Source organism: Acomys russatus, chromosome 1 (assembly GCF_903995435.1).
Source record: "Acomys russatus chromosome 1, mAcoRus1.1, whole genome shotgun sequence".
NCBI classification, from domain to species: Eukaryota; Metazoa; Chordata; class Mammalia; order Rodentia; family Muridae; genus Acomys; species Acomys russatus.
Window position 1 is genome coordinate 4,628,185 of NC_067137.1, and position 27,982 is coordinate 4,656,166.

The window sequence follows — 27,982 nt, forward strand, 5'->3', positions numbered from 1 at the left end:
CTCAGCAGCGTTTACTACATGATAAGACTGAATTCTAGAAAAACAAAACAAAACAATAGAAAGTTATTATTGAAGCCATTTGGTTTAGGACAATTCTTTGTGGGAAATTATTCTATTTCTATTGCTAACGCGGTCTCTTTATGGTAAATCTATTCAGATGCTTTTCATTTCTTCAGTTTGAGTATTTCTAAGTATTTGTCTCACTGGGTTATCCTCTTTATTTGTATGCTCTCTGTAGTAATCACTTATGATGCCCTCTAGTCTAATTTTAGTATTTTAAATATTCAGTCCTAGTCACTCTAGCTAAATTTTTGTTAATTTATCAAGTCATACTGAGATTTTCAAAGAAGTATCTTTAAGTTTTATTAGTTGTTTTCTATCTCATCTTTCATATATTTATGTTGAAATCTTTTCCCCTATTTATTATTTCTCCTTTATCTCTCCTTTCTTGAGGTAAAATTCTAGGTTGTTGAGATCTTTCTATTATCTTCTTTTCAATTATTCCTTTTTAATAACATATTTTGAATACAAGCACTTCTGTTTCACACAGGTCTGCCTAACTTCAAACAATTTTATTTATTTATTTGTTTCTTTGTTTGTTTACATTCAGACATCAGTTTCCCATGCCTTCTCTCTTACTAATCCTACCCCAAACTCACCCCCACTAACTCTTTATCTCTTTCTCTTCAGAAAAGGGGGGGGTCTTCCATGAATATTAACCACCCCTGACATATCAAGCTCAATAAGACTATGTGCATCTTCTCATATTGAGACCAAATGAGGTAGCCAAGTAGGAGAAAAGGATCCCAAAGGCAGGCAACAACGTCAGAGATAGCTCCTGTTCCCACTGTTAGGAGTCCCACATGAAGACCAAACTGCACAACATGTGCATGGGTCCTAGGTTACTCCTGTGCAGGCTCCCTGGTTGGTGGTTCAGTAAACCCCTATTGGTGCAGGTTAGTTGATTCTGTAGGCTTTCTTTTGGTATCCTTGACTCCTCTTACTCCCACCACCCTTCCCCTTCCTCTTCCACATCATTTTCCAAGCTCCACCTAATGTTTGGCTGTGGGTCTCCATATCTGTTTCCATCAGTTGCTTGGTGAAGCCTTTTTGATGCTGGTTATGCTAGGTTCCTGTCTGCAAGTATAACAGAATATCATTAGCAATGTCAGAGGTGAGATTCCTCTCATGGCATGGTTCTCAGGCTGAGTGAGTCATTGGTTGTCCACTCCTTCAATTTCTGCTCTATCTTTACCTCATAACACCTTGTAGGTAAGGCAAATTGTAGGTTGAGGGTTTGTAGCTGGGTTGGGGTTCCAATCCCTCCACTGAAAGTCTTGCCTTGTTACAGGAGATGGCCAGTTAAGGTTCCATATTCCCTCTTAGCTATGGTCACTGTCATAGTCTTGTGAGTTTTAATTGCCCTAGGATTCTAGCTCGTCCCAGAGATACTCACCACCTCTGATTCCTGTTGTCTGTCCCAGTATTCTCTCCCCCCGTCCTTGCCCTACCTTATCATTCCTGTTCCCATCCCCACTCTCACCCTCATTATGTCCCCTCCCCCCATTCACTCATGATGTTTATTCTATTTTCTCTTCTCAGTGAGATTCATGCAACCTTTGACCTCTTCTTGTTAGTTAGCTTTTGGGGCATCTGTGTATTGTGATATGGTTATCCTTTACTTTAAAGCTGATATCCACTAATAAGTGAGTATGTACCATGTTTGTCTCTCTTAGTCTGGGTTGCTGGACTCAGGATGATCTTTTATAGTTCCATCCATTTGCCTGCAAATTTCATAATGTCTTTGTTTTAATAGCTTAGGAATACTTCATTACATAAACCTTTTCTTTATCCTTTTTTTTTTTTTTTGGGATGAGGACAATCTAGGTTGTTTCCAGTTTCTGGCTATTATGAATAAAATGGATATGAACATAATTGAGAAAGTGCCCTTGTGGTATCATGGAGTACCCTTTGTGTATATATCAAGGAGTGGAATAGATGCATCTTGATTTAGATCGAGTCCCAATATTCTGGGAAACTGCCAAATTGATTTCCAAAGTGTTTGTACAAGTTTTCATCCTCACCAGCAATGGAGGAGTGTTTCCCCTTGCTCCACATTCTTCCCAACATGAGCTGATGCTTGAGATTTTTATCTTAGGCTTTCTGACAGGTGTTAGGTGAAATCTCAGAGTCACTTTGATTTGCATTTCTCTGATCACTAAGGATGTTGAATATTTTTAAAGTTCTTCTAAGACATTAGAGATTCCTCTGTTGAGAATTCTCTTTTTAAATCTGTACACCACTTTTCAGTTGGGTTATTTGGTTGGTTGATGTATAACTTCTTGAGTTATTTATATATTTTGAATATTGGTGTGCCATCAGATGTGGGGTGGGTGACGATCTTTTCACATTCTGTAAGATGCCATTTTGTCCCATTGATGGTGTCCTTAATCTTTTCAGTTTTATGAGGTCCTGTTTATTAATTGATGATCTTAGTGCCTGTGCTACTATTTTGTTGTTGTTGTTGTTGTTGTTGTTGTTGTTGTTGTTCAGGAAATTTTCTCCTGTACCAATGTGTTCAAGTCTATAACCCATTTTAACCCATTTTTTTCTTATATGGGGTTTAATGTATCTGATTTTATCTTGATCCACTTAGACTTGAGTTTGTCAAGAAGATAAATATGTATCTATTTGCATTCTTCTACATTCAGACATGCAGAGAAATTAGCACCAACTACTGAAAATGTTTTTTTTTTTCCATTGAGTGGTTTTGGCTTCTTTGTCAAGAATCAAGTGTCCATAGGTGTGTAGCTTTATTTTAGGGTTTTTGATTCAATTCCATTTGTCAACCTGTTTGTTTTTATTTCAATGCTATACAGGTTTTGTTACTATTACTCTCTAGTATAGCTTAAAATCAGGGGTGGAGATACCTGCAGTTCTTTTATTGTATAGGATTGTTTTAGGTCTCCTAGGTTTTTTACTTTTCCATATGAAATTGAGAGTTGTTCTTTCAAAGTCTGTGAAGAATTGTGTTGAATTGCATCGAATCTGTCAATTGCTTTTGGTAAGATGGGGATTTTTACTATTTTAGTCCTACCAATCCATCAGCATGGGAGATCTTTCCATCTTCTGACATCTTTTTCAGTTTCTTTTTTCAGATACTTGAAGTTCATACAGGTCTTTCACTTGCTTGGTTAGAGTTACACCAAGATATTTTATATTATTTTTGGTTATTGTGAAGAATGTTGTTTGCCTAATTTCTTTCTCAGACATGTTATCACTTATAGTAAGGAGAGCTACTGATTTTTTAGTTAATTTTGTACAGCCACCTTGCTGAAGGTGATTATCAATTGTAGAAATTCTCTGGTAGTCAATTTATGTATATAATCATATCATCTGTGAGTAGCAACATTTTGACTTCTTTCAAATTTGTATGGACTTGATCTACTTTAGTTGTCTTATTGCTCTAGCTAGAAATTCAAATACTATGCAAACAGATAATGAGAGAGTGAGCAGCCTTTTCTTGTCCCTGATTTTAGTGGAATTCATTTGAGTTTCTCTCCATTTAACTTGATGTTGGATATTGACTTGCTCTATGTTGCCTTTCTTGTGTTTAGGTATATACCTTGTATCCCTGATCTCTCCAACACTTTTAACATAGAGTGGTGAATTTTGTTGAAGATTTTTTGCAGTATATAATGAGATAACCGTGTGGTTTTTCCCTATAGTTTGCTTATATGATGGATTACATTGGTGGATTTTCATATGTTGAAGCATTCCTGAATCCCTGTTATGAATCTTATGTGATCATGATTTTGATGTATTCTTGGAAAATGTTTGTATTTTATTGAGTATTTTTGCATCAATGTTCATAATGGAAATTGGTATGAAAATCTCTTGTTGAGTCTGTATGTGGTTTATGTATCATGTTGACTGTGACCTGTGACCTTATAAAATGAGTTCAGCGGTGTTCCTCCTGTTTTTATTTTTGTGGAATAGTTTTAGGGGTATTGGTGTTGTCTCTTCTTTGAAAGTTTGGTAGAATTCTGCACCATCTGGCCCAGAGCTCTTTTTGGTTGGGAGACTTTTATTGATGGATTCTATTTCCTTAGAGAACATAGATCTATTTAGATTGTTTATCTGATTTTGATTTAGCTTTTATAAGTAGTATCTATTGAGAAAATTGTTTATTTCTTTTAGTTTTTCCAATTTTGTAAAGTACGGGTTTTGGAAGACCTGATGATTCTTTGAATGTCCTCAGTATCTATTGTTATGTCCCTGTTTTCATTTCTAATTTTATTAACTTAGATATTGTCTTTCTGTCTTTTACTTAGTTTGGTTGAGAGTTTGTCTATCTTATTGATTTTCTCAAAGAACCAACTTTTTGTTTGTTGATTCTTTGTGTTGTTCTCTTTGTTTCTATCTTAGTGATCTCAGCCATGAGTTTGATTATTTCCTGCAGTCACTCCTCTTGGATGTTTTGACCTTTTTTTGTTCTAGAGTTTTCAGCTGTGCTATTAAGTTGCTAGTATGAGATCTCTCCCGTTTCCTTATGAAGGCACTTACTGCTATGAACTTTCCCCTTAGCATTGCTTTCATTATGTCTGTTATGTTTGAGTACAATCTGCATTTATTTTCATTGAATCCTAGGAAGTCTTTTATTTCCCTGTTTATTTCTTCCTTGACCCAGTGGTCATTGAGTAGAGAGTTGTTCAGTTTCCATGAGGTGGTAGGCTTTCTGTTGTTTATCTATGGTGATCTGATAAAATACAGGTGGTTATTTCAATTTTCTTTTATCTTTTGAGGCTTACTTTGTGACCAAGTATATCACCAATTTTGAAGAAGGTTATGTGAGGTGCTGAGAAGGCATATTCTTTTGTTTTAGGATGAAGTATCCTGTAGATATCTATTAGGTCCTATGGAGTCATAACATCTTTTATTTCGGTTATTTCTCTGTTTAATTTATGCCTGGATGACCTGTCTATTGGTGAGAGTGGGATGTGGGAGTCTTCTACCATTCATGTGTAAGGGTCAATGAGTAGTTTAAGCTTTAGTGATGTTTCCTTCACAAATGTGTGGGCCCTTGCATTTGGATCATATATGTTCAGAACTGAGACCTTGTCTTGGTAGATTTTTCCTTTGACTAGCATAAAGTGTCCTTCCCCATCTCTTATGATTAATTTTGTTTGAAAATCTATGTTGGTAGATATTAGAATAGCTACACCAGCTTGCTTCTTCGGTCCCTTTGCTTGGAAAATCTTTTTCCAGCCCTTTACTCTGAAGAAATGTCTACTTTTGACATTGAGGTATGTTTCTTGTATGCAGCAGAATGATGGATCCCCTTTTCACATACATTCAAAATTGAGTTCATCGAAGTTGAGAGATATAAATGACCAGTGATTAATTCCTATTATTTTAATGTTGGTGGTGGAGTGTGTGTGTGTGTTTGTGTGTGTGTGTGTGTGTGTGTGTGTGTGTGTGTGTTATTTTGGTTTTGCTAGTGTGAAATTATTTATTTCTTCTGTTTTCTTGAGTGTAGTCAAACTTACTGGGTTAAGTGTTTTTTCTAGTATCTTCTGTAGGTTCAGACTTGTGCATAAATGTTTTATCGTGGAATATCTTGTTTTCTGCATCTATGGTGATTGCAAATTTTTCTGTGTATAGTAGTCTTAGCTGACATCTGTGGTCTCTTAGAGTCTACAAGATACCTGTCCAGGTCCTTCTTGCTTTTGGAGTCTCTGTTGAGAAATCAGGTATAATTCTAATAGGTCTGCCTTTATGTTTTACTTAGCCTTTTCACTTGAAGCTTTTAATATTCTTTATTTGTTCTGGTTTCATGTTTTGGTTATTATGTGGCAATGGAATGTGTTTCTTCTACTCCAATCTATTTGGTGTTCTGTAAGCTTTGTGTATGTTCATAGGTATTGCTTTGTTTAGGTTATAGAAGTTTTAGTCTATGATTTTGTTGAAAATTTTCTAGACCTTGAGCTGGGAATATTTTCCTTCTACTCCTATTATTCTTAGGATTGGTATTTTCATAGTGTTCCAGATTTCCTGTATGTTTTGTGTAAGGAAAGTTTTAGATTTAACATTTTCTTCACCTGACACTAATTTCTTCTATCATATCTTCTATGCCCGAGAGTCTCCCTTCCATCTCTTGCATTCTGTTATTAATGCTTGTTTCTGTAGTTCCTGTTCACTTACCTGGATTTTCCATCTCCAAAATACCCTAAGTTTGTGTTTTCTTTATTGCATTTTCAAGTCTTAAACAGTTTTATTCATTTCCTTCACCTGTGTGATTGTATTTTCCTGTGTTTCTTCAAGGGATTTATTAAGTTCTTTTTTAAAGGCATCTATCATCTTCAAAGGTTGGATTTAAGATCATTTTCTTGTGCTTAGACTGTGTAGGAATATGCAAGGATTACTGTCAGAAGATAGCTGGAGCCTGGTAATGCTTTATTGACCTGACTGTTGTTGATTGTGTTCTTGTGCTGGCCTCTAGTAATCTTGCTGTGTACCTATTATAGATTTAGGTGCTGATTTCTGAGTTTATAATTGTTAGATGGGTAAATTTGGATTTTTCCCCTTGGTTTCTGTTTCCTCTCTGGTCTTCCTGCTTGAATGACCTAGGGTTCTGGTGAACCAAGGTCTTTAAGGCCAGTAGACTTTCTCCACTAGGGTTATCATGCTCTGCCTGACCTCTGAGGTTTTGGGTGCCAACATTGCCTCTCGAGTCTGTAGAGTTGGCATGGCCTACAGGAAATCAGAGGTCTTTTGCCAAACATGTAAGCTGGAAAATGGAGTCCAAGAGATGAAATATAGTCTATGACTATTGGGGAGGAATTGGTGCTCTGTGTATTCAGATGCTAACGTCTAGGGCCCAAGATCTGTTTGCAATCCTGATGAACTTATTGTCATATACATGGAACACTACTGTGTAAACTTTGTTCCCCAATTATCTCTGATTGGTTAATTAAAAATCTAGATAGCTTATAGCTACACAGAAGAGAGATAGGCAGAGATTCAGTTCCAGGGCTTGGGATCTCAGGTAGGGACAGGAGGAAAAGACAGAAAAAAAGAGAAGATGGAGAAGGAGGAGGGAAAATGAAAAGAAAAGGAGGAGGAGGAGGAAGATGAGGAGGAAGAGGAGGTGGGAGAGTAGGAGGAGGAGGAGGAGGAGGAGGAGGAGAAGAAGAAGAAGAAGAAGAAGAAGAAGAAGAAGAAGAAGAAGAAGAAGAAATATGGTCAATGTGGACCATGAGGACATCACAGTGAGGACTGGCCTGATGGAGCAGAAGAAGCAGCCCAGACAGGAACAATATAGCAAGTAATATTGGGGAACATGACTAGTAAATAACAAAACAGCCTAGAGGGTTGATATATGCCAAGTTCTAGTGTTTTAAAGCTTATTATAAATCTAATATGTCTCCATGTCTTTTATTCAGGAACTAAATGGTCTAAAGTATGGTAAACCCATAACAGATAATTAGAAGTAAAAAGGGATACAGCTGGCTAGAAATGATCATAATGAGTGAGTTAACCCAGAAGCAGAAAGACTCAAATGGTATATACTCACTTATATCTGTATATTAGCCCAAGGGGCATGTCCCACGAAAGCCTTCACTTACCAGGAAACTGGGACAGAGGAGAGGACATCTTATTGAGACTTTAGATGAGAGAAGCATGGGAGAATAGCAAAGTAGAAGGATCCAGAGGGTCCTAGAAATCTACAAGTAGAACAATATGATAGGCAGATTTGGGCCCAGGGGTCCTGCTCAAACTAAGGCACCAGCCAAGGACAATACAGGTGGTAAACTTTATACCCCTACCCAGATCTAGCCAATGGTCAGAATATTCTCCACAGTTGAGTGGACAGTGGAATATGACTTTCTCACATACTCTGGTGCCTCACATTTGACCATGTTCCCTGGAGGGGGAGACCTGGTGGCACTCAGAGGAAGGACAGCAGGGTACCAAGAAGAGACTTGATACCCTATGAGCATATACAGGGGGAGGTAATCCTCCTCAGGAACAGTCATAGGGGAGGGGAATAAGGGGAAAATGGGAGGGAGGGGGAAATGGGAGGATACAAGGGATGGGATAAACATTGAGATGTAACAAGAACAAATTAATAAAAAATAAAGAAAGAAAGAAAAGAAAAGAAAAGGGACACAGCATTACCCCCAAATAATTCTGCTTTCATTGGGTGTGCTTTAAGAGAAGTTAATGACCATAGGACAAGATCTTACCTGGGGCTCCTGGAGCCAGCATGGCCTGTGGGAAAGCAGCCACAGTTGTGAGCCAAAATGTGGAGCCCAGAGGATGGGGTTTCATTTACGGTTGCTGGGTGTGCTTTAAGGGGAGTTCAGGAAATAGGGTGGAACTTCAAACTTCTTATATACCGAGAATAACCTTGAACTTCCAAATCTTCTGCCTCCACCTCCCTGGTTCTGGCTTTTCAGGTATTCAGCACCATGTATGGCTCTCTGTGGTACTGGAAGTTAACCCAGAACTTTACGAGTGCCCTGAAAACACTCTATTAATTGAGCCACGTCCTTAGCCTATAAAATAAGAATGCATAGTTACAAATTCACTCAAGACATTGCCTCATTACAGTCAATGTGTCTTAGTATGTGTGGCTCTGGTTTCACTTAAAGAACAATGTTTTTTAGAGTTCTAAAAATACCCTTCAAAATTAGGTATGAAGGACTGGTTGTAGTACTAGGTGCACATAAGTCCAACATTCAGGAGGGAGAAGAGGAAGTATGTGGCCAATCTAAGCTACACAGAAGGTTGCAGACCAACAAAGAGGAGAACTAAGATATCCTAAAAAAGAAAGAAAGAAAGAAAAGGAAGGAAGCAAGCTAAGAATTCATTGCATAGTAATCCTAAAGAATATTCATCACCCAGAAGACACATCTTACAAAAAAAAAAAAAACTTAGAATATTGACAATGAAGTGAAAGCAGCAGAAGTGGTAAATATCTAAAATATCTGGAAAACACAATAGGTTCTTCTTTCCTCTTTCTAAATCTTTAAATATGTATGAGATTGTTGAAAGCAAAAATCAAAGCCATGCCTGATGGTATTTTCAATGTCTGTAAATTAAATGCACATGACAATTATAACATGAAGAAAGGAGGCTAAACAGACTAGGTGGTGGCAAGGCTTCTGCATTCCTATTGAATTCATAAAATATTCATTCAAAGTAGATTCTGAAATTTTAAGTGTGAATATTTTAAAACATCCACTTAAAAATTTATGCAATATGTATCCAAATACAAGTTGAAGAAAATTTCAAATAGTTCAGAAGGAAGAACAAAATAATAAGAACTAAAAAAACAAATTAGAAATAGTCCATCAAAATCTAAATTTATTGATAATTATCTTTACATAAGATCATTGTGATCTACTTAAAGCTAAAAAGCTCAGCTGCATGTTTTATAAAATGAATTTATCATGCACTTTTTATGAATATGATAAATAAAAGAATTTAATATAGATAATGAAAATACCAATGGAAGAAGAATGTAGGTCCTATATCAAATCATTAAGTAGATCAAATAGACATTAGAACAAAAAGAATTACTAAAAACAAAGAGAAACATTGCAAGAAGGTCAACGATACAAACAATTTTAAGTTTTTGGACAAATTTGCAATTTTATTTGGGATTTTTACAAATCCTCTAACAGCAATAGAAAAAGGCAAGTAGACAAGTAGACAGGAAATCAGTAAGTGTGGGATTCGTGGACCATGCCTCCAGAAGGACTGGAATGGAAACGCTAAGATGGACTGTGTTCAAACCCCAGGAATCTTAAACTTAAGATTTAAAATCTCATCCTGAGAATGGAAGGTGTGGGACAAAGGTCTCTCTTGTTTCTGTGCCTGCCTCAGGAGCATGTGACACAACCCCGAGGTGGCTACAGTTGGTCAGTCACATGAACTTGACAGCGATTATCTTTTCCCTATTATCTTTCCCCATGTAAATAGAGCATAGCCAGCATCCTAAGTCCTAGCCAGTGAGACCCATTCATCTTTAAAACCCCTTCCCCCTGACCAAGGTTTATAAGTCCCTGTTTTACATTAAATAAAGTAGCCAGCATAATCTATTTCACTGAAGGACATCTGAGACTGGCTTTTTATTCTGGTCTGTATCTCTGGGGGCGGGGGGGAAGGCCTCTCTTTGTCCAGAAGAATTCATCGCTGGATTCTGGACTCAAATGTCAGCCAGGCAGTCACCACAGAACGACCATGGTTGCCATTGGAGCTCACCACTGCAAGCTTCTGCTGTTCGTCAGGACAGGTAGATTATTGGCCTTCCTTTCTTGCCTCTCAGCTGGCCGGAGTGCCCATCTGTTGGTTCTTCTCAAAGCAGCTGTTCCACTCACCGGAGTCAGGTCGGGTCTCTGTAGCTTCCTGGCTCTAGTTCATAGCCCTGGGCTCCTCACTACTACCTGCCCTAATACGGCGGCCTGGCTGAAAGAACAGCAACACTTATTGTGGAGAAGAGTATTTTCCTGCACCCCCCGCTGGACCAAAGATCTTGTGGCACAGACTTTGCTCCAGCCTCACTTGGAACCCCACCCCACACTTCAGACTTTTCTGCGTGGAGACCAATGGTGCTTGTAACTTCCAGCAGAGAAGCCGTAAGAACATCAAAGAATGAACATTACCAGATATGTGAATTTAATGGATATCTAAATCTCATTTTATAAAGACGGTATTACCCCACTATGAAAGCCAGACAGCAACAAGAAGGAAAATACAGGCATCTCCCCTGAACACAGATGTAAAATCGTTAATTGCACACTAGCAATCAAACCACATGATGTATAACAAAACTGTGCACAATGACCAAATAGAGTTTATTCTGTAGAGAAAGATGGTGTTAATATTTGGAAATAAAGTGAAATAATCCACACCAAGTACCTAAAAGACTAAAGAAGGAATGAAGCCATACTAAGTAACACAGGAAACACTTGAAAACCAGATGATTTCTATTCATGGATGAACATTCAGCAAACTAGAAAGAGAAGGAAACTTTTCATCTATTTATTTATTACTAGTAGATTTGGTCCTCTGTAGTTGAAGGGCTATTAGCAGCTGGAAAAGGAAGGTGGTGGGAGTGGTCACTTTTCTCTGGGACTCTATTCAATGGTGGATTACCTATACTCCAGTGGATAGCTGCATACTCATGACCATACAGGTAACATTAATGGTAAGATACATATTTTAATAAGAGAACATGAAATTGAGAAACCATTTTGGGGGGTCCCAGAGTGAGTTAGATGGTAGAATTGTGAGTATATTTGATTATAATATATTGCTTACATGTATAAAATTCTCAAAAATTAATACAATTTTTTAAAGATAGATTTTTGTCCTTTGGCATTTTTGTACGCATGTAATACACTCTGGTTATTCTTCTCACTTATCATGTTACCCCTAATTTTATCATTGGCTGTCTCTGGGATTGCAGGAATATTAATTTAAGTACTCCATTATTGTAAAAGATCCCTTCCCCATAAATGTATGGGTATGTCAGCCACATAGAGTCTCAACTTCCCCATTTGCCCTTTTGGTCCCACACATTTAATTCATTGTACATTTTGTGTTATTTGAGATAATTCACCAATTCCTACAAACTGTATATAAGCCTTCTAAAGTGGCCAATCTAGATTCTAAGATTTTTGATAAAGTATACTGACATTGGATTTTGTATCTACCATACAACATTCATTTGTACCATTAATTTGGGCCATTAATCATTAACCATTGTTTGCCAGAACACATGTTTTCCAGTACTCCCAAGTGCACCTATTCTTTCTACTAGAACACTTTTGCCTTTGATGAAAGAAACAGCAACCACTGAGTAATTCTGTCACCTGCATTGCTTTGCGTGTCCTTTTTATGTATGCCATGATTTTAATTTATTCCTTACAATCTCCATCTATAATACCTAGATACACAATAAATCATTGAGAAGTTAACCCGATTCTTCCCAAGATTATTCCTACTGTTCTTGAAGGTAAAAGACCATAAGCACCAGTAGTTATTTTGTAACATTGAACTTTGGGATAGAGTGTAAGATATTTTTTCTGCGGCCAGACCCAAAGCTGCCTTTCCTTCAGTAATGTGCATAAGATCATCAATACCTAGTTTTGTTCTCCCTGACTGTTGTTATCTCCTGGCTGACCAAAGAAAGACTGTTCCTATCATTTGCTGTGGGACCGACCTCAAGCTGACAGGCCCCTCTTTTCATTTCCTGACGGCAAGCAATTACCTCACATATCCTTCCTGTACTTGCAAACCATAGACCAATATTTTCCCTTTCCACAGCAGGCATAAAACCCTGGACGCCTTGGTATACTGCTGCCATTACAGCCAGAATCTGCTTATTCCTTTCTATGAATATCATACTCTCCAGATTTAATGCAGCTGCTATTTTGTGGTCTCACGCTTTATACCTTACAATTTCTTTGCAAATGGCCAAATTCACCACAATTAAAGCACTGCATGTTTTTATATCTGAGATCTATAGCTATAGCTTGTCCTATGATATTGGCATGATGCTCCTGAGAGCAAATATCAGTTGTCTCTTATCCATTTATCTGTTGGGTCTGCTCATGCTTTTAATGGTCTAACCACTCACTGACATTCAATGTTTGCTTTTTCAAATGCCAAAGTCTGTATCAACTCTTGTCTGACATAAGGGTGTGATGCAACTCTATTTAAAGCTGAAGTCAGTCTCTGTAAGAAGTCAGTGAAGGTTTCTCCATGCCTTGTATTACCTTAATAAATGAAGTAGATCTATTCCCTGATTCTTCAACCATATACCAAGCTCTTAAAGCTGCAACATGACATTGTCCCATCACAACGTTATCAGATTCGATTTGTTCTTGTACGTCAGCATCTAATGCCCTTCACCAGCAGTTGATTTTTAACAACATTCATCCCCCTTGCTATATTACATTATTCTGTTTTCATGGCTTCATCTCCCCACCACAACAACCAATGTAATTGCTGCCCACCTTCTAGCACAGCTGACACGAATCTCTTCCTATCGTGGGGAATAATTCTATTATGCAGAGTCCAGTTACTTAATATCTGTTTAACAAATGAGAAATGCATTCCATATGGCACAATAGATTCTTTAAAATGTTTTCAATCTAACATTTCCATTGGACATCATGTCATCTCAACATAGGTATAACCTCCATCAGTAGCAAGTATATGTTGTACAAACACTGAAAAATGTAGAAGTGCCTGTATAGTCCCAGACATCTCCTCTGGAGGTGCACTTGGCTCAGTATGAGCCCTTTTAGCCTGTAGCGTCTCCTGTTCTTCCTGGCCCCTTGCCTCAGTCAGAGGCTCCAGGCACCTGGCAGTGAAAGTGTGTGGATCATGGTGGGGCAGCAAACTAGCCTTCCAGCCTAGTCAGCTTCCCTCTTTCACCCTGTGGCAAATTTCCACCGTCAGACACCAGGCTCAGACTTTCTCCTCTCTCTGGCACTTTTTGTTTTCAAGCACTTTAACCTCTACTTGCAAACTCTCTTGTTGCACAGCTAAGTCTTCAATGTTTTCCAAAAGAAGAGAATTGGGTAAACCTTCTGATTTATCTATGTCATCCACTTTTTGTTGTTCAGATCCCTCTTTATCAACTCATAACTTTTCTAATTGTTCAGTAATTTTTCCAATCTCTTTAAAAATGGAATAAAGGAAGACAATGAAACAAAACCAGAAAATTTCCTCTGGGTGTCATGTAGGAGAGAAGCTGTCATTTTGCTGACACCCTGAAATAGTATTTTCATACTTTTTAAATCTGCAGTTTCCTCTACAACATTAGAAATTATGTTACCCATTATGCTAAACCATGTATGGGTGCCACCTGTAGGCTTTGATCTTTTTACAACCTTCTTTATTTTGGGTTCTTTAATGCCTCTGCCTCCCTCCAACCCAATTACCCTAGATAGGAGAGAAAGATGGTTAATACAGACACTGGAAGTAGACCTATTTTAGACTCAATTCCTTGAGAAATTTCTACTCTTTGATATCAGGATTTCACAGAAATAGAAACAAGCATGAGCAGGAACAATAGCAGGGACCACAAGCAGCCTCTTCAATGTTTTCTTGGGAGTATTTGTCTCTAAGATCATCTCAAAGCAGAGCAATGTGCAGCCAAGCAGTGTGAAGTGATACAAAGTATGCAAAGTGAGACCTCTCTGTTCTGGGGCTCCTATTTATCTCCTCTCAGAGTCCTTACGAGGATGATTTTCAACTGGCAAAGACCATGCCTCCACACTAGGAAGTTTCCTATTGACAAAGATCATGCACTCTCTCCTGAGACTGTTTCTAGCTGACAAACATCATACACCCTCACACAAGACAGTTTCACACCCCACACTTGGGATTAAAACAAAAACATGTTTAAATCTACTACAGTAGTCAGTTACTTTTATGTCATTTCCTCATATCTTTCTTCCTTTTAGTCAAGACTAAGCACCTTGTAAGTAGCCAGAGTCCTTCATAACAAGCTTAGAAAAGCTTCAAGAAAACTGTGATCTGCATCTGCCAGGAGTGACTAATATCTTATACCATCCTGTAGTCAAGTTAGTGCAAAGACATCTTTTAAATGAAACCGATTATTCCTACGATTGATGGATGGTGTTAAAAATAGGAAATGTCAAAAGCCAGATGCAGTTCTCCCTAGAGCAGAATGCATGCAATTCTTCCTTCTGGAAGTCAAGGCCACACTTTTGCTGCTAGTCCTTAGGTATGATCTCAGGACTGCTGCATGCACTGCTGCTGCCCTGCTGCATTGCAGCCTGGACGAGCTCTTGCTGAATTGTCACACTGTCATCTGGCAACAGCAATGAAAAGTCCTTGTGTTTTGTTTGGCCATATCTATTTACTTCTACCAATTGGGTATTATAAAAGACAAACTCAAGAGGCAGAGGCAGATGGATACCTGTAAGTTTGAGGTCAACCTGGTCTACACAAAAGTTCTAGACCATCCAGGACTACCTAATGAGACTTTGCCTTGAAGAGAAATACATTTTATTGTTTTTGAGAAGATAGACTGCTTTGCTTATGTTCAGTGTGTGAGCTGTTTATTCAGAACCTGCTCTAGTCAAGCTCAGAACCTAGAGAAACTATGTGTGCTAGGTAAGCACTTCACGTTGAGATGCAAAACAGATTTATTTAGCTTGGTCTCTGCTAATACTCTCCAGTTTATATTCAAAGAAAACAATATTTTTTTAAAGTACTTCACTTTCATCCCACAGAGGAAGTTTAAGGTATGAGCATATATGTCATTTTAACAGCTATATGTGGCTACCATCAGATGATCACCACAAAGTTCAAACCACTAAATAGTCACTCTTCAAATTCTGTACCATGTATGGTCTCAGAAGAGAATTGAGAGACAGGGCTCCATTCTGGGAGCTGAACCTTGCTCTTCTTTGAACTGACTTTAAATAGGTTTATGTGTTGATTCTTGTCTTTACCAGAGTTCACTTGAGTGTTTGGCATTAGTATTCTACACATTTACTATACGATAATTATTCAGCACATATGCTTTCTGATTAAACGTGTGAAACATCTACACAGAACATGGAAATTGATTATAAATGCATTATGAAAGACCTAAATCTCTCTTTGGTTCACAGAAGGCTGACGAGCTTTTCTCACCCAGCTCATTGGTGACTGTCAATCAGCCCTTAGCCGCAGATTCTAGAAGCAAGTTGATTCCTGGTTAATCCCCTTCTATCTGAGCTGAAGCAACCCCAAATTGACCTGTATTTGACAGCTGCCTTTCATTACTGTACTGTGAGTTAAATGTTGTCACTAAGAATAACAGTTAAATCAGGATGATATCAACTGAAGAGACCACAGGAACCACTCAGAGGCCAAGTGTGTTTGGCATTGTATCTCTCTTGTCTATAGGGATAGTAAGGTATTAAATTGGAATTCTGTCTATTCAGTCTGACAGATACCATGAAAAAAAGTCCTAAATTCTACCCTGAATATAATAGTTTCTATTCTGGAGCTGTATAAACCCAGGTCCGGATTATTTTGATAAAAATGACTCCCTGGAAATTACCTACTTCATATCCCTCCATCTATGCACATGTGTATATTCATATAATTCAAAAAGTTGCTTGTGTTTATATCCTATAATATTATGCATTGCTGCATCTAAATTTTTTTTATTCTTATAAATGTTTTATTTTCAAAAATTAATAAATAATCAACAATAAACAATCTTATCTCTAATTGTTTCTAAGCCACTTAAAAGATATTTTTCAAAAATTAACCTTTACTATAAAATGTGTTTTAAAGCACATCAAAAATGTAAGAAAAATACAGTAAGCATTCATCTTCCCATTTCTCAGTTGTAGCATTATTGAATAATGTATTTATCCATAGTTTTTATTTTTCAGAATACATGTTAAAGCAGAATCAGATATCATATATATTTTTAATATATTAATTTGCAGTGTTATCTGCACTTTCCTATATATACTCACTTATATCTGCATACTAGCCCAAGGGGCATGTCCCACGAAAGCCTTCACTTACCAGGAAACTGGGACAGAGGGGAGGGGCATCCTATTGGGACTCTAAATGAGAGACGCATGGGAGAATAGCAAAATAAAGGATACAGAGGGTCCTAGAAATCTACAAGTAGAACAATATGATAGGCAGATTTGGGCCCAGGGGTCCTGCTCAAACTAAGGCACCAGCCAAGGACAATACAGGAGGTTAAACTTTAAACCCCTTCCCAGATCTAGCCAATGGTCAGAATATTCTCCACAGTTGAGTGGAAAGTGTGATATGACTTTCTCACGTACTCTGGTGCCTCACATTTGACCATGTCCCCCTGGAGGGGGAGACCTGGTGCCACTCAGAAGAGGACAGCAAGTAGCCAAGAAGAGACTTGATACCCTATGAGAAATATACAGGGGAGGTATCCCCCCTCAGAACAGTCATAGGGGAGGGGAATAATGGGAAAAAGGGGGGGGGGGAAATGGGGAGGGGAATAATGGGAAAATGGGGGGGGGAAGAATGGGAGGATACAAGGGATGGGATAAACATTGAGATGTAACAAGAATAAATTAATAAAAAAAAAAAAAAAAAAAAAAAAAACATTGGAGCATCTAAATTTTTTAAGTTGCTCCATAACCACTCCTGCTATTTTAGACTTTTCTTACGGTTCTTATATCTGCCTACAACATAAGCTCATTATGGCATATAATTTATATTTTTTTTCTGTTGTGGTAATTGCTGTTCTTATGCCACCTTGTCACCAACACATAAGTCAGTGTCTAATATTTGAATAGAAAAGCAAAAACATTTGAACAGAAGTTTTCTCTTACTTTTTCTGGATTATTGGCTTTACTTCCATGAGGCACTCCCTGCTCTGCTGTATGTCCACAACTACTAGTGATACTGAACACCTAACAGAGTCCTCTTTCCTATGACCCTGACCCCATAAATGAAGCTCTGTTTATCAAAGGTTTCCATAGTAATGTGTGTGTGTGTGTGTGTGTGTGTGTGTGTGTGTGTGTGTGTGTGCGTGTGTGTTTTATTCATTCATGCTTCTATTTGTGTGGCAATCACAGTAGTTTGTTAACTGATGGCTCTTGCTGTTCCCAGCTTGTCAAGAGCTGTTTACATTGTGCCTAAACCACATTCTGAAAGAGAAAAGAATGAAGATAATGGAAGCCTGATGAAACACAGCCCATCACGCTTCCACTTCCTGCCAACACCTTAACAACCGGCCAGGGCAGCTTGCTGCCTACTCTATTTCATTTAAAGCAGGTGTTCTCAACCTAACTACGCATTCACGTCCCCCAGCGAGCTGTTAAATTAAGGATGACTGATAGACAAGCCCTTTCCAGGGTTGAAGCTCATGCACAGGTAGCATGTAAAAACTTCCATCAGAGGACTATAATATGTGACCAGGATTAAGAATCACTGGGCTCTGAATGATTCTGCATCATTCAAAATACAGCCTTCCAGGCAGCAGAAATCCCAAACTCAGGGTTTTAAATGACAAAGCAGAGCATCAGCAAAAAACTGACCAAGCAGCTCACAGTAGTGTAAACTGTCAGCTGTCATGCAACCCGTGTCACCCATGATCATGCAGACTGCAGTACTGGGCCATTACATCATCATTAATGATAAAGCTCTACTATTTGAATCAATTTAAGCACCTTTTTTTTTTTTTTTTTCTACCGTATGGTTCCATTACAGGCCTGGAAATCAACAACTGGTGAAGAAGACAGTGTTACTTCTTCCATATTTCCTTCTCCTCTGGTTGCTATAGTTTCCTCTCTCAAGTAACTTGGCCTGTGGAGGGAGAAAGATTAGAATGGAAGGAATTCAAGTATATCACCAACCACATGGTCACCCCTCAGGGTGTGCTATGATTATTCTCGGGGAGCTTCTGTGGGCTCCGCTGTCTCCTGACACTGAAGACCCTACTCCCCTTCTTCTCCAGCGTTCACTGCTCACAGCCTCACTTTGGTACCATGTTAAAGAGTGACAGAGGAATGTCGTTCCTCCCAGGATGCCCACCTCCTTTCTGTCAGGCCCAGGACTGCTTTGTGGGGAAACTCAGCTTGGCCCAATTGTCTGTGGACCAGAAATGTTCTCCCTAATAGTAGCTAGTCACTTTGCAGGTCACAGATAAATCATGTTCTACTTCTTCTACCCCACACGTAACAGGAAGCACATGCTAACTCCTTTAAACGGTTCTCCTGTTACCACCTATATTGGCTTGAACAGATTCCACACCATGAGCAAGGATCAGAGAACACTGATGCTTCTCTACAGAGTCCTCCTTGGGAGATAATGAAGACTTCATCCACCACTTCTACTTTCTTACACATCCTGAAGGAGACTGATGAACTAATAATGACTAGACCAATTTCCATGTGGTTTACAGCAGGCACCATCCCATACCAAGAAAGAGCACATTGGCAACTATCTTATTTCTCTCAGCACTCAGTATTTATACAAAAATGTGATGAATCTTTATTTTTAAAAATAAAATATTTAATGTGATGAATGAAGAGTGGGTGCACATGGTTGCTTATACAATTATGAGGACCCAAGCTCAGATCCCTAGAACCCACATAAATCTGGACATTTTAGTGCTTCTGTAACCCCAGCACACTATTTGATGAGAGAATGAGAATGAGAAGTTCACAGGGCATCTAGCCTGGCATATATAGCACAAAGAAGAAGAAATCTCATATACTCGATGTGGAAAGTGAAAAATGGCACCCAAGGTTGCCCTCTGGCCTTCAAATTAATACATAGCATGCATGTCTACAGTTAACACACACATGTGCACACATATACACTACATCATATATCATCCATCCATCCATCCATCCATCCATCCATCCATCCATGCATCTATCCATCCATGAGTCAAGTTATAACCATGAGTCTTATAACCAATTAGATGCCCACATTTCTTTAAAGTCAATCTGGTCATCTGCTGCTTCATAGAAAGAAGTTAATTTCTGTTGCTTGAATTATATTTCTTTCTAATTGGTTTGTTTGCTCACTTCTATCTTCTTCTTTGGGTTCCTAAAATATGCTCAGAAAGTTAGTCAGAGTAGGAGTCTGATCTAAAGAGAGAGAAGCATGAAAGTTCGTGGCATTACAAGGTCAGGATGATGATCAATTCCTTCCCTCTTCATCCTTTGGCAAACTGTTTTCACTTTAATTTTTAAATTTGTGTGAAATTCAAAGAACACTGAGCCTAGTATCATTTACACTTGGGCCATCATAAAAAAGGCAGATTTCTCAAAAAGAATATTGGCTGTTTTCCAGGCTGCCAGGAAGCTTTTTATGGAATCTTTTAAACTATTCTCATTTAAGCCAGAAAGGGAAATTAAACTTGGCCATGGGTGAATGCTCTTTCCAAGATATGAATTATTGTAACCAGACACAGTCAAAAAGCCTAGAGCTTCCCAACATGAGGGAAAAGAACTGCAAAGCCTACCTGCCACATTTATCACAGAAAGGAACTGAGTAACTCAGAATGTAATCAAGAACACTTTCTTTTTTAGAGCATCTTGGTGAATGGTACAGGCTTGTAGAAATCTTTTGTGCATTCTGCTGCTAACAGAGTGAGGTAAAGGTATCATCTCCCAAAAGGCAGGCTGATGACACTTCTAGCAACCCTGCTGTAAAAGAAACAAATAAATAAAAGATGCTTGGGATACAGCTTAGTGAGAATTTTAATCTTCCAAAGCTGATGGTGAAATATTTCAAACATAAGGAATACAGGATGATAGAAAATATGCATCAAACATCACTCAGCCCAGTCCCCTGTTAACATTTGGCCACCCTTTTTTGTTTTTGTTTTTGTTTTTGATTTGTTTTTGTTTTTGTTTTTGGTTTTGGTTTTGTTTTTGTTTTTTGTTTTTTTTGGTTCTTTGTTAAAATACAGTATATTTTAGAGATGACTCTGAGCACTGCTTTACCCCTAGTTACAGAAATAAATACTGTGCTGATTCTAGTACTGGCCATTCTCATTTTAGCAATTATGTCATCGTCTCTCTAGGTTTTGAAATGTGAGTTTTATTATTCAGATGTAGGGAAGCCAACAGGTCTGAAGACAACTATCACTGAAAAGATGGTTCCTTATCCTTCCAAATCCCAAGAGAAGGGAAATATAGTATAGATGATGGGAAGATGCGCAAGAGTTTCATTAAGGAAGCAAGGAGAAAGTGATAGGTAGGCAGCCTTGGAATCTGTGGAGCATGTGCCCTTCCCTCAGCTATGAAGCCAGCTTCCCATGTCCATGGTAATACCAGAAAGGAAAACATCACACTTGCCCTCCTCAGGCATCCTGATTAAAAAGAAGAAAAAGAATATTTCTGGTTATAGGTAGAGAAAGGACATTCTGATCTTCTGTAAAGACTAGAACATTTCACAGATTTTTAAGCTTTTATTAGATAAAAATACTTATCTTCCTTCTGGAGGCCTGCTTTTTTCTGAAGGGAAATGGAGAAAGAATGGATCTAGGAGAGAGGGGAGGTGGAGGGAGAGAAAACTGCAGTCAATTATCTTCAATAAATATTCAATCAAATATAAATGTCTCTAATAATTGCCATAAATGCTAGACTTATGAGGGTTTTCATGTATTTGTTTTAATTTAATATGTATTGGTGTTTGACCTTCATGCATTTCTGTATACCACATGTGTACATGGTTCCTGCAGAGGCCGGAAGAGGGCCTCAAATCTGCTGGAGCTGGAGTTATAGATGGTTGTGAGCTAGCATATGTGTGCTGGAGATAAACCCTTAACTGCCAAATGAATTCTCCAGCCCCTAGAATTATGAGATTTTAAAGCTTGTACAATAAACTCTAAATATTACAAAAAGTATTCTTGGTTATTTTGATAGTAAACAGAAAACATCTTAACCTCACTACTATAGAATGAAAACTTTATATAGATTAAGATTGAAATTTATCAATTCAAATGCTTATTGAGTCACATCTGGATAAATTCGTTAATAAGTTGACAATGTTGAAAATTAAAAATTCATTTCGGCTAGTATGCAGATATAAGTGAGTATATACCATTTGATTCTTTCTGCTTCTGGGTTAACTCACTCATTATGATCATTTCTAGCTCAATCCATTTATCCACAAATTTCGGAAATTCCTTATTTTTAATAGCTGAGTAGTATTCCATAGTGTATATGTACCACAGTTTCTTTATCCACTCTTCTACTGAGGGACACTTAGGCTGTTTCCATGTTCTGGCTATTATGAATAAGGCTGCTATGAACATGGTTGAGCAAATTTTCTTGTTGTGTGCTGGAGCATCTTCTGGGTATATTCCAAGGAGTGGAATAGCTGGGTCTTGAGGAAGCCCTATTCCCATTTTTCTGAGATAGCACCATAGGGGAGGGGAATAATGGGAAAATGGGGGGGGGGGAATGGGAGGATACAAGGGATGGGATAAACATTGAGATGTAACAAGAATAAATTAATAAAAAAAATTCATTTCGGAGGTGGGGAGGGTCTGGGAAGAGATGGGAAGGGGGAAATAATCAGATATGTTGTATGAAAACAATCTATCTTCAATTTAAAAAAATTAATCATTACACTTAACTTACTAAACATTGCAGCTTAGCCTAACCTGCCAAAACATGCCCAGAACACTTACACTGGCCTATGATTGGACAAACTCATTCAACACCCAGCCTATTTAATGGCAAAAGGATGAATGTTAATGAAATTTATTGAATACTCATATCCAAAACAGCAGTGACAATTCATAATAATCAGGCATCTGTATCCACAGATCCATTCAACCAGGGATCAAAAATACTTTTTAATGCTGAACCTGTACAAACCTCTTCTTTTCATGTTCCTCAAACAATGCATTATGACTACTTACATTGTATTAGATATCATATGTAATCTAGAGATGGTTTCTGTAGCACTGTAAAAGAGAACATAATTAGCTAGATCCATACCGCTTACCATTTTATATAAAGTGTTTGAGCTTCTGTATCCTGAAAGGTGTGAGGTGTACTAAAATCAATCCCCAAATGATTCCAATGAACAAACGTACACTGTAAAGTGTCTGTTGTCTCCTCTCCTAGCCGCATGGCTTCTGTAGGTAGCTATAGCTCACTTTTGCTGCTCATAGTGCTAGCCAGGAAAAGGTGAAAATTTAAAATTAGAATTATAGTTTCTACTGAACACATATTGCTTTCATAAAGTGTAATTCATAAGTCAAACTACTGTAACTCAAGGACTTTTTTATCAAGTTTTAGTGTCTCCTGGGTGTTTCACCTTCCTCAGATGTTTCTGTTGGCAGTCTCTCATTTCACCAATTGTATTATTAATAATTAGTTTTCTCACTGCTGTGATGAAATACCTGGCAAAAGCAACTTGAGGAAGAAGGACTTATTCAACTTATAGTTTGAAGGAAGAGTGCACTGTGGTGGTGTGAATGTGACTGGCCTCAATAGGCTCATAGATTTGAATACTTTGTCACCAGAGAGTTTTATACATTTGAAAGGATTAGAAGGTGTGGCCTTGTTGGAGGTAGTGTGTCTCTGGGAGTAGGCTCTGAGGTTTTCAGAAAGCCTATGCCAAGCTCTGAGTCTCTCTCTTCCTTCTGTCCATGGATCCGGGTATAGAAATCACAGTCACTTCTCCAGCAACATGCCTGCCTGCATGCCACTGTGCTCCCTGCCGTGACAATGGACTGAGCCTCTGAAAACCGTAAGCCAGCTGCAAACAAATGTTCTGTTTTGTAAGAATTACAATAGTCATGGTGTGTTATGATCATGAGGCAACGCGTTGCATTGCAGCCACAGTAAGGAATCAGAGATGAGCTCTAGTGCTCACCTCCCTTGCTACTTTTCACTGAGTCTAGGACCCCAACCCCTGAAATTAGGTTGAGTCTCCTCACCCCAGTGAACACAACCTAGACTCCCTCATAGCTGTGTGCAGAGGTCCTTCTTATATTGCTTTTGAGGTTCTCTTTAAATTCTAACCAGGAATGGAATGAGGAGACACTGGCATATGTTTTTTCTGTTTCAATAATTTCTCTTCCACTGGTTTCTTATGTTGGAAGTTCAGTTCATTAATTTTCCGTCTCTTTGTTCCCCCTTCTACTATAATAATGTAAAACTAAAAGTTATATATAGGTAGGAGCTTAACTATTTATTTTGTATTTTCTTATATTACCCAAAATCTTTTTATAATTGTAATTTCTTCTTTGGCCTATGTATGATTTGAAGGAGTGCTAATGTTTTGTTTTTGTTTTGATTTTCCTTATGGATGTATGTGTATTGAGGGAAGGAGTTAATTATCTTACTACTGATTTCTAAGTGACTTAGTAATTACATTCTTGTCAAAGAAAGTTATTTGTTTTTGTACTAATTTGCTTTGTGACCTAGTTCAGGGTTGATATTTTTTAGCATTCCTTACTGACTTGACAGGTTTTCTGGCCATTATTAATTCCCACCTAGTCAATTATGGGTACTAATTTCTTTGTCCTCTGTTCCTCCATGAGGGGTGTGTGTGTGTGTCTGTGTGTGTGTATGTGTGTGTGTGTGTGTGTGTAAACCTATCTTTCTACTGAATTAAATTTTCTTTCCTGCACAGGATTTACTCTGCTAAAAGGTTTTAATGTCTAATTAAATTTATCCATAAGTATCTTTATTTTACGCTTACATTTGAATGGTAATTTTCTAGTCATATAATTCTAAATTGGCAATTACATTTTTCTATTAGTTTTGAGGATATTTTTACATACTTTTCTAACTTTTTCTTTGAAGATATTTTGTCTTTTTTCTTTCTGTGTGCTTTAAAACTATTTTACTTTATATATATATATATATATATATATATATATATATATATATATATATACAGTTTTCATGCTCAGATTTCAAGGAATGAAATTTGGTTTCTTTTTCTGGGACAGCTTTTGAGATTTCTGAATCTAAGGGTTTATAGCTTTCACAAATTATGGTCTTTCCTGGGTGTTATTTCACTGCAAATTGGCTGGTCTCCATCTTCTGTTCATTTCCTTCTGGAATACATATAAAATAAAAGAAAAGGATGATTTGGGAGGAAGAGTCAAGGGTGATGAGCTAGAGAAGAAAAGAGGAAGAGAGAGGAGAAGGAAGGAGAGCAGAAGTAGGAGAGAGTCTTTCCATTTACCGTCTACTATTTGATGGGCCAGTTTGACATCCATATATAGATTTCTTTCTTACCAAATCTGGAATTACACTGATCACCCTATGTATCTTGAAATCCTGGTTTGCACTCACTATTGCTCAGCAAATCATCTGGGATTCAGTTTCTTTGGGTTTTTTAGAATTTTTGACACTTTTATACAAGCACAGCCATTCATATTAAAATGATACTTGTTATGATTTATTTCTGGAGAAAAATGAAAATTTATCTTTTGAAAACTTTTTAAAAATATAACAGTCCATAAAAATATGTTCAATACTGAGAGTGAAAATCCAGAGTGAATCTTCATAGCTTCTATTTCAAGTGACTACTCAATGATATAGAATCCATTGAGATGTATAGACTTCAGGTCTGATATATGTATTTGTTTGGTTTTGGTTTGTTCTTCCAATTTTTATAATAATGGTTAGTGATTTAAAAACAACATAATTGTGTTAATAACATTGAACCACTTAATGCAGGCTTGGTCTTTGCACTTTGAGAAAACAAGCCTGGTACTAGAAGTACAGAAGCTGTGTTGGTATGGGACAGAAGGGTCAGTCACAGAGCAAATCATCATGATACTTCTCCCCCATGGTGGCTCACAGGCAGGAGCATGGGATAGCCAAGCTCAAACAAAGGGACATGAAAGGACTGTGTGCCTCTCCTGTGGCTACAGAATGTCTGAAAATCCCACACCAGCTCTAGCCATTCGGGCAGCAGCCTATGAACAGTGATGGTAACCAAACACCGTGGCTTGGAGAATACCATAAGAATTAATTGCTTTGCTCTCCTGTCTGGTACTATTGTCCCTAACACCCATTCAGAGAGAGCTGTAATGTGTCAGAGACTAGGCTAGGTGACAACTCAGAAGAAAATCCCTGCCCTTGTAGAACTCTCATGCTACTCATGGGGAAAAGACAATTATGGGAACATGCAGGGAAGCAAGAAGAATGTAGAACATGCCAGAAGTATTATGAAGAAAATTTTAAGCAGGAAAGAAGACCAGGGGACATGTCAGGGGGGTTATCATTTTACAAAGAGAGGTCAGTAAAAGACTAGCTGAAAAAGTGAATTTGAGAGAATAGAAGATGAGGGAACAAGCCAGGAGGACATCTGGGTAGATGTGGTGAGGTGATAAATCTGAAAATGTTACTTAAAACATGCATTGGAAACTTTTACTACTAATTAGGTTGGTTATCAAGCTTTAGAGGAAAAAGAGGAAGTTATAGGGGCTAGGAACAGAGAGAAGGAAGCTCCAGTAGAGTTCTGAATGTCACTGTAAACATTTGGATTTTTCCCTGAATGACGTATGGAGCAGGAGCTATGGGAGTTGTTTTGCAATGAGGGCGAGACAGATATTTCAAAAAAAAAAAAAAAAAAAAAACATGTCAAAAACTGGAGGTGGCTGAGGCTGAGAGAGATTATAAATGCGGAGACATGATGATATGTTTTTCTACCAATGTCAGAATCAACAGAGAAGGTGAAATGGAAGCATGAAGTACATTGAAAGAAAGGGGGATATTTGCTGTAGTGGTTGAGAATGGGAGGGGCTGTTCTTGGCCATGATCCTGGACAGCTCCCCTTTGGTGCCAGAAGGACTGCCAGGTAAGTTAGGTCACTACAATGAAAACATGAGAGCAGGAAGATGTTTTCTCCTGATTCTACTTTCTCCGGAGGAATAGGATGCATCGTCACCTCAGGATGACCTTACGGTACAATGTGTTGGTGGCTGATATAGGGAAATTGAAGGGGCCTTACACAGAGTCGATGGCTGATAAGTGGCAGCCCTCGGCTATGACTTGTTCATATCTGCTACCCAGTGTTTCTTGAAATACAATGGTAGGAACTTTACCCTTCTTAAGTTAACCTCATCCTACAAATAGAACCTGTTCCAGCACTTTTCTGTGAAGTGGAACAACATGAAAGCAATTTCAACATGTACTTTTATGGCATTCACCCCTAATGTCATTCATCAAATATGCAATTGCTTATGATTGGGTAGACTGTAATGTTTCCTACACCCTCTCTTTTCAGGAGGTTTGTGCTCACCAAGCTTCGAGTCATCCCGAAAGGATCCTTTTCTGGATTTGGAGACCTGGAGAAAATGTAGGTATCTGATGCCACTGTATAAATGCTTCAGATGGACTTGGATCATGTCTAGCATGATGCTCTGCACAGGTGTCCATCAATATTTATCAAAAGCCTCTTCCCAGCAGATTTAAAAAAGCATGGATTAAACATATTTGTGTGTGTGTGTGTGTGTGTGTGTGTAATTATCATTGTTGTTATTCCATAACTGATACAGTATCACAACTGTTTATATAGGTTTGCATTGAATTAGATATTTTAGGTAAGGTAGAGTTTATTTATTTGGCAGTACACTGAATATATGGGAAGATCACACATGTTATATACAAGTTCTATAGTGCTAAATGTAAGTCCTTAGCACCGATTGATTCAGTGACTGGGGACATGTCCTGGCGCCTCTTTTCCACAGGAAGGACCTGCTAGGTCTGGTTGGCTTTGAATATGGAAAGATCTAGCATGTGTGTTCTCAGCATTCTCTAGACCTCTGGTTCCCAAGTCATATGTGCAAGCACTGATCACTGATATGCAGATGTTTAAAAGTATTAAGAGCACTTGCAGGGCTGATGCAGAAGCCCTCCTTGATACAACAAATGCTGAATTTCTATTGATGTGGTTTAGAGTTGGCTCCAAATGAGGCTTTCTCAAAGGGGGGTGCAGCAGTAAACCCATAGCGAATCCTGCCACACCTCAGTAACATGCCCTATCTTTGAAGGGTCTAGCCTCATCTCCCAGGGTTTTAGAAGGGAGACTTGTTCTCCAGAGAGGCACAGCCAGGCTGCAGAAGTTACATACAGGTATATATAGCCATAGATGCAGTGAGTCCACAAAAAGGGGACTCTTTTTACTGTGATAAGGTGAGAGCCACCCTCCAGTTCATGCATTTCTCATGGAAGCTGCTGGATTTTTTCCACTGAGTTATTTTACCTCCCTTTAAAAATATTTTGGCTCATATCTGGGGAAGAGACAAAGTAATCTATTAACAAAAGGAACACAAAGCAGAGAGGAAAGCACTGTTTTGGTGGGGCCATGGGGGACCCTGCTTGCATGACAGTGATCACGGGCCTGGTTGATTGCTAGTTTTCATGTGAACTGACTATGTAATCTTGAAATATCCTTTAAGACCTTTGCTTCCCCATGTGTGTTTCAGAAAATGAGT

The 27,982-nt window shown here is 38.2% G+C and overlaps 1 protein-coding gene across 2 annotated transcripts in view; it reads left to right on the forward strand.

Annotated features, from left to right (window-relative positions):
• Fshr (follicle stimulating hormone receptor) overlaps positions 1-27,982 on the forward strand; it is a 192,623-nt gene that overhangs the window by 58,083 nt on the left and 106,558 nt on the right. For both annotated transcript variants that reach the window (XM_051157033.1, XM_051157112.1), the window contains exon 2: positions 26,773-26,844. In XM_051157033.1, the coding sequence (XP_051012990.1) occupies positions 26,773-26,844 (72 nt within the window). The remainder of the gene's footprint in view (positions 1-26,772; positions 26,845-27,982) is intronic.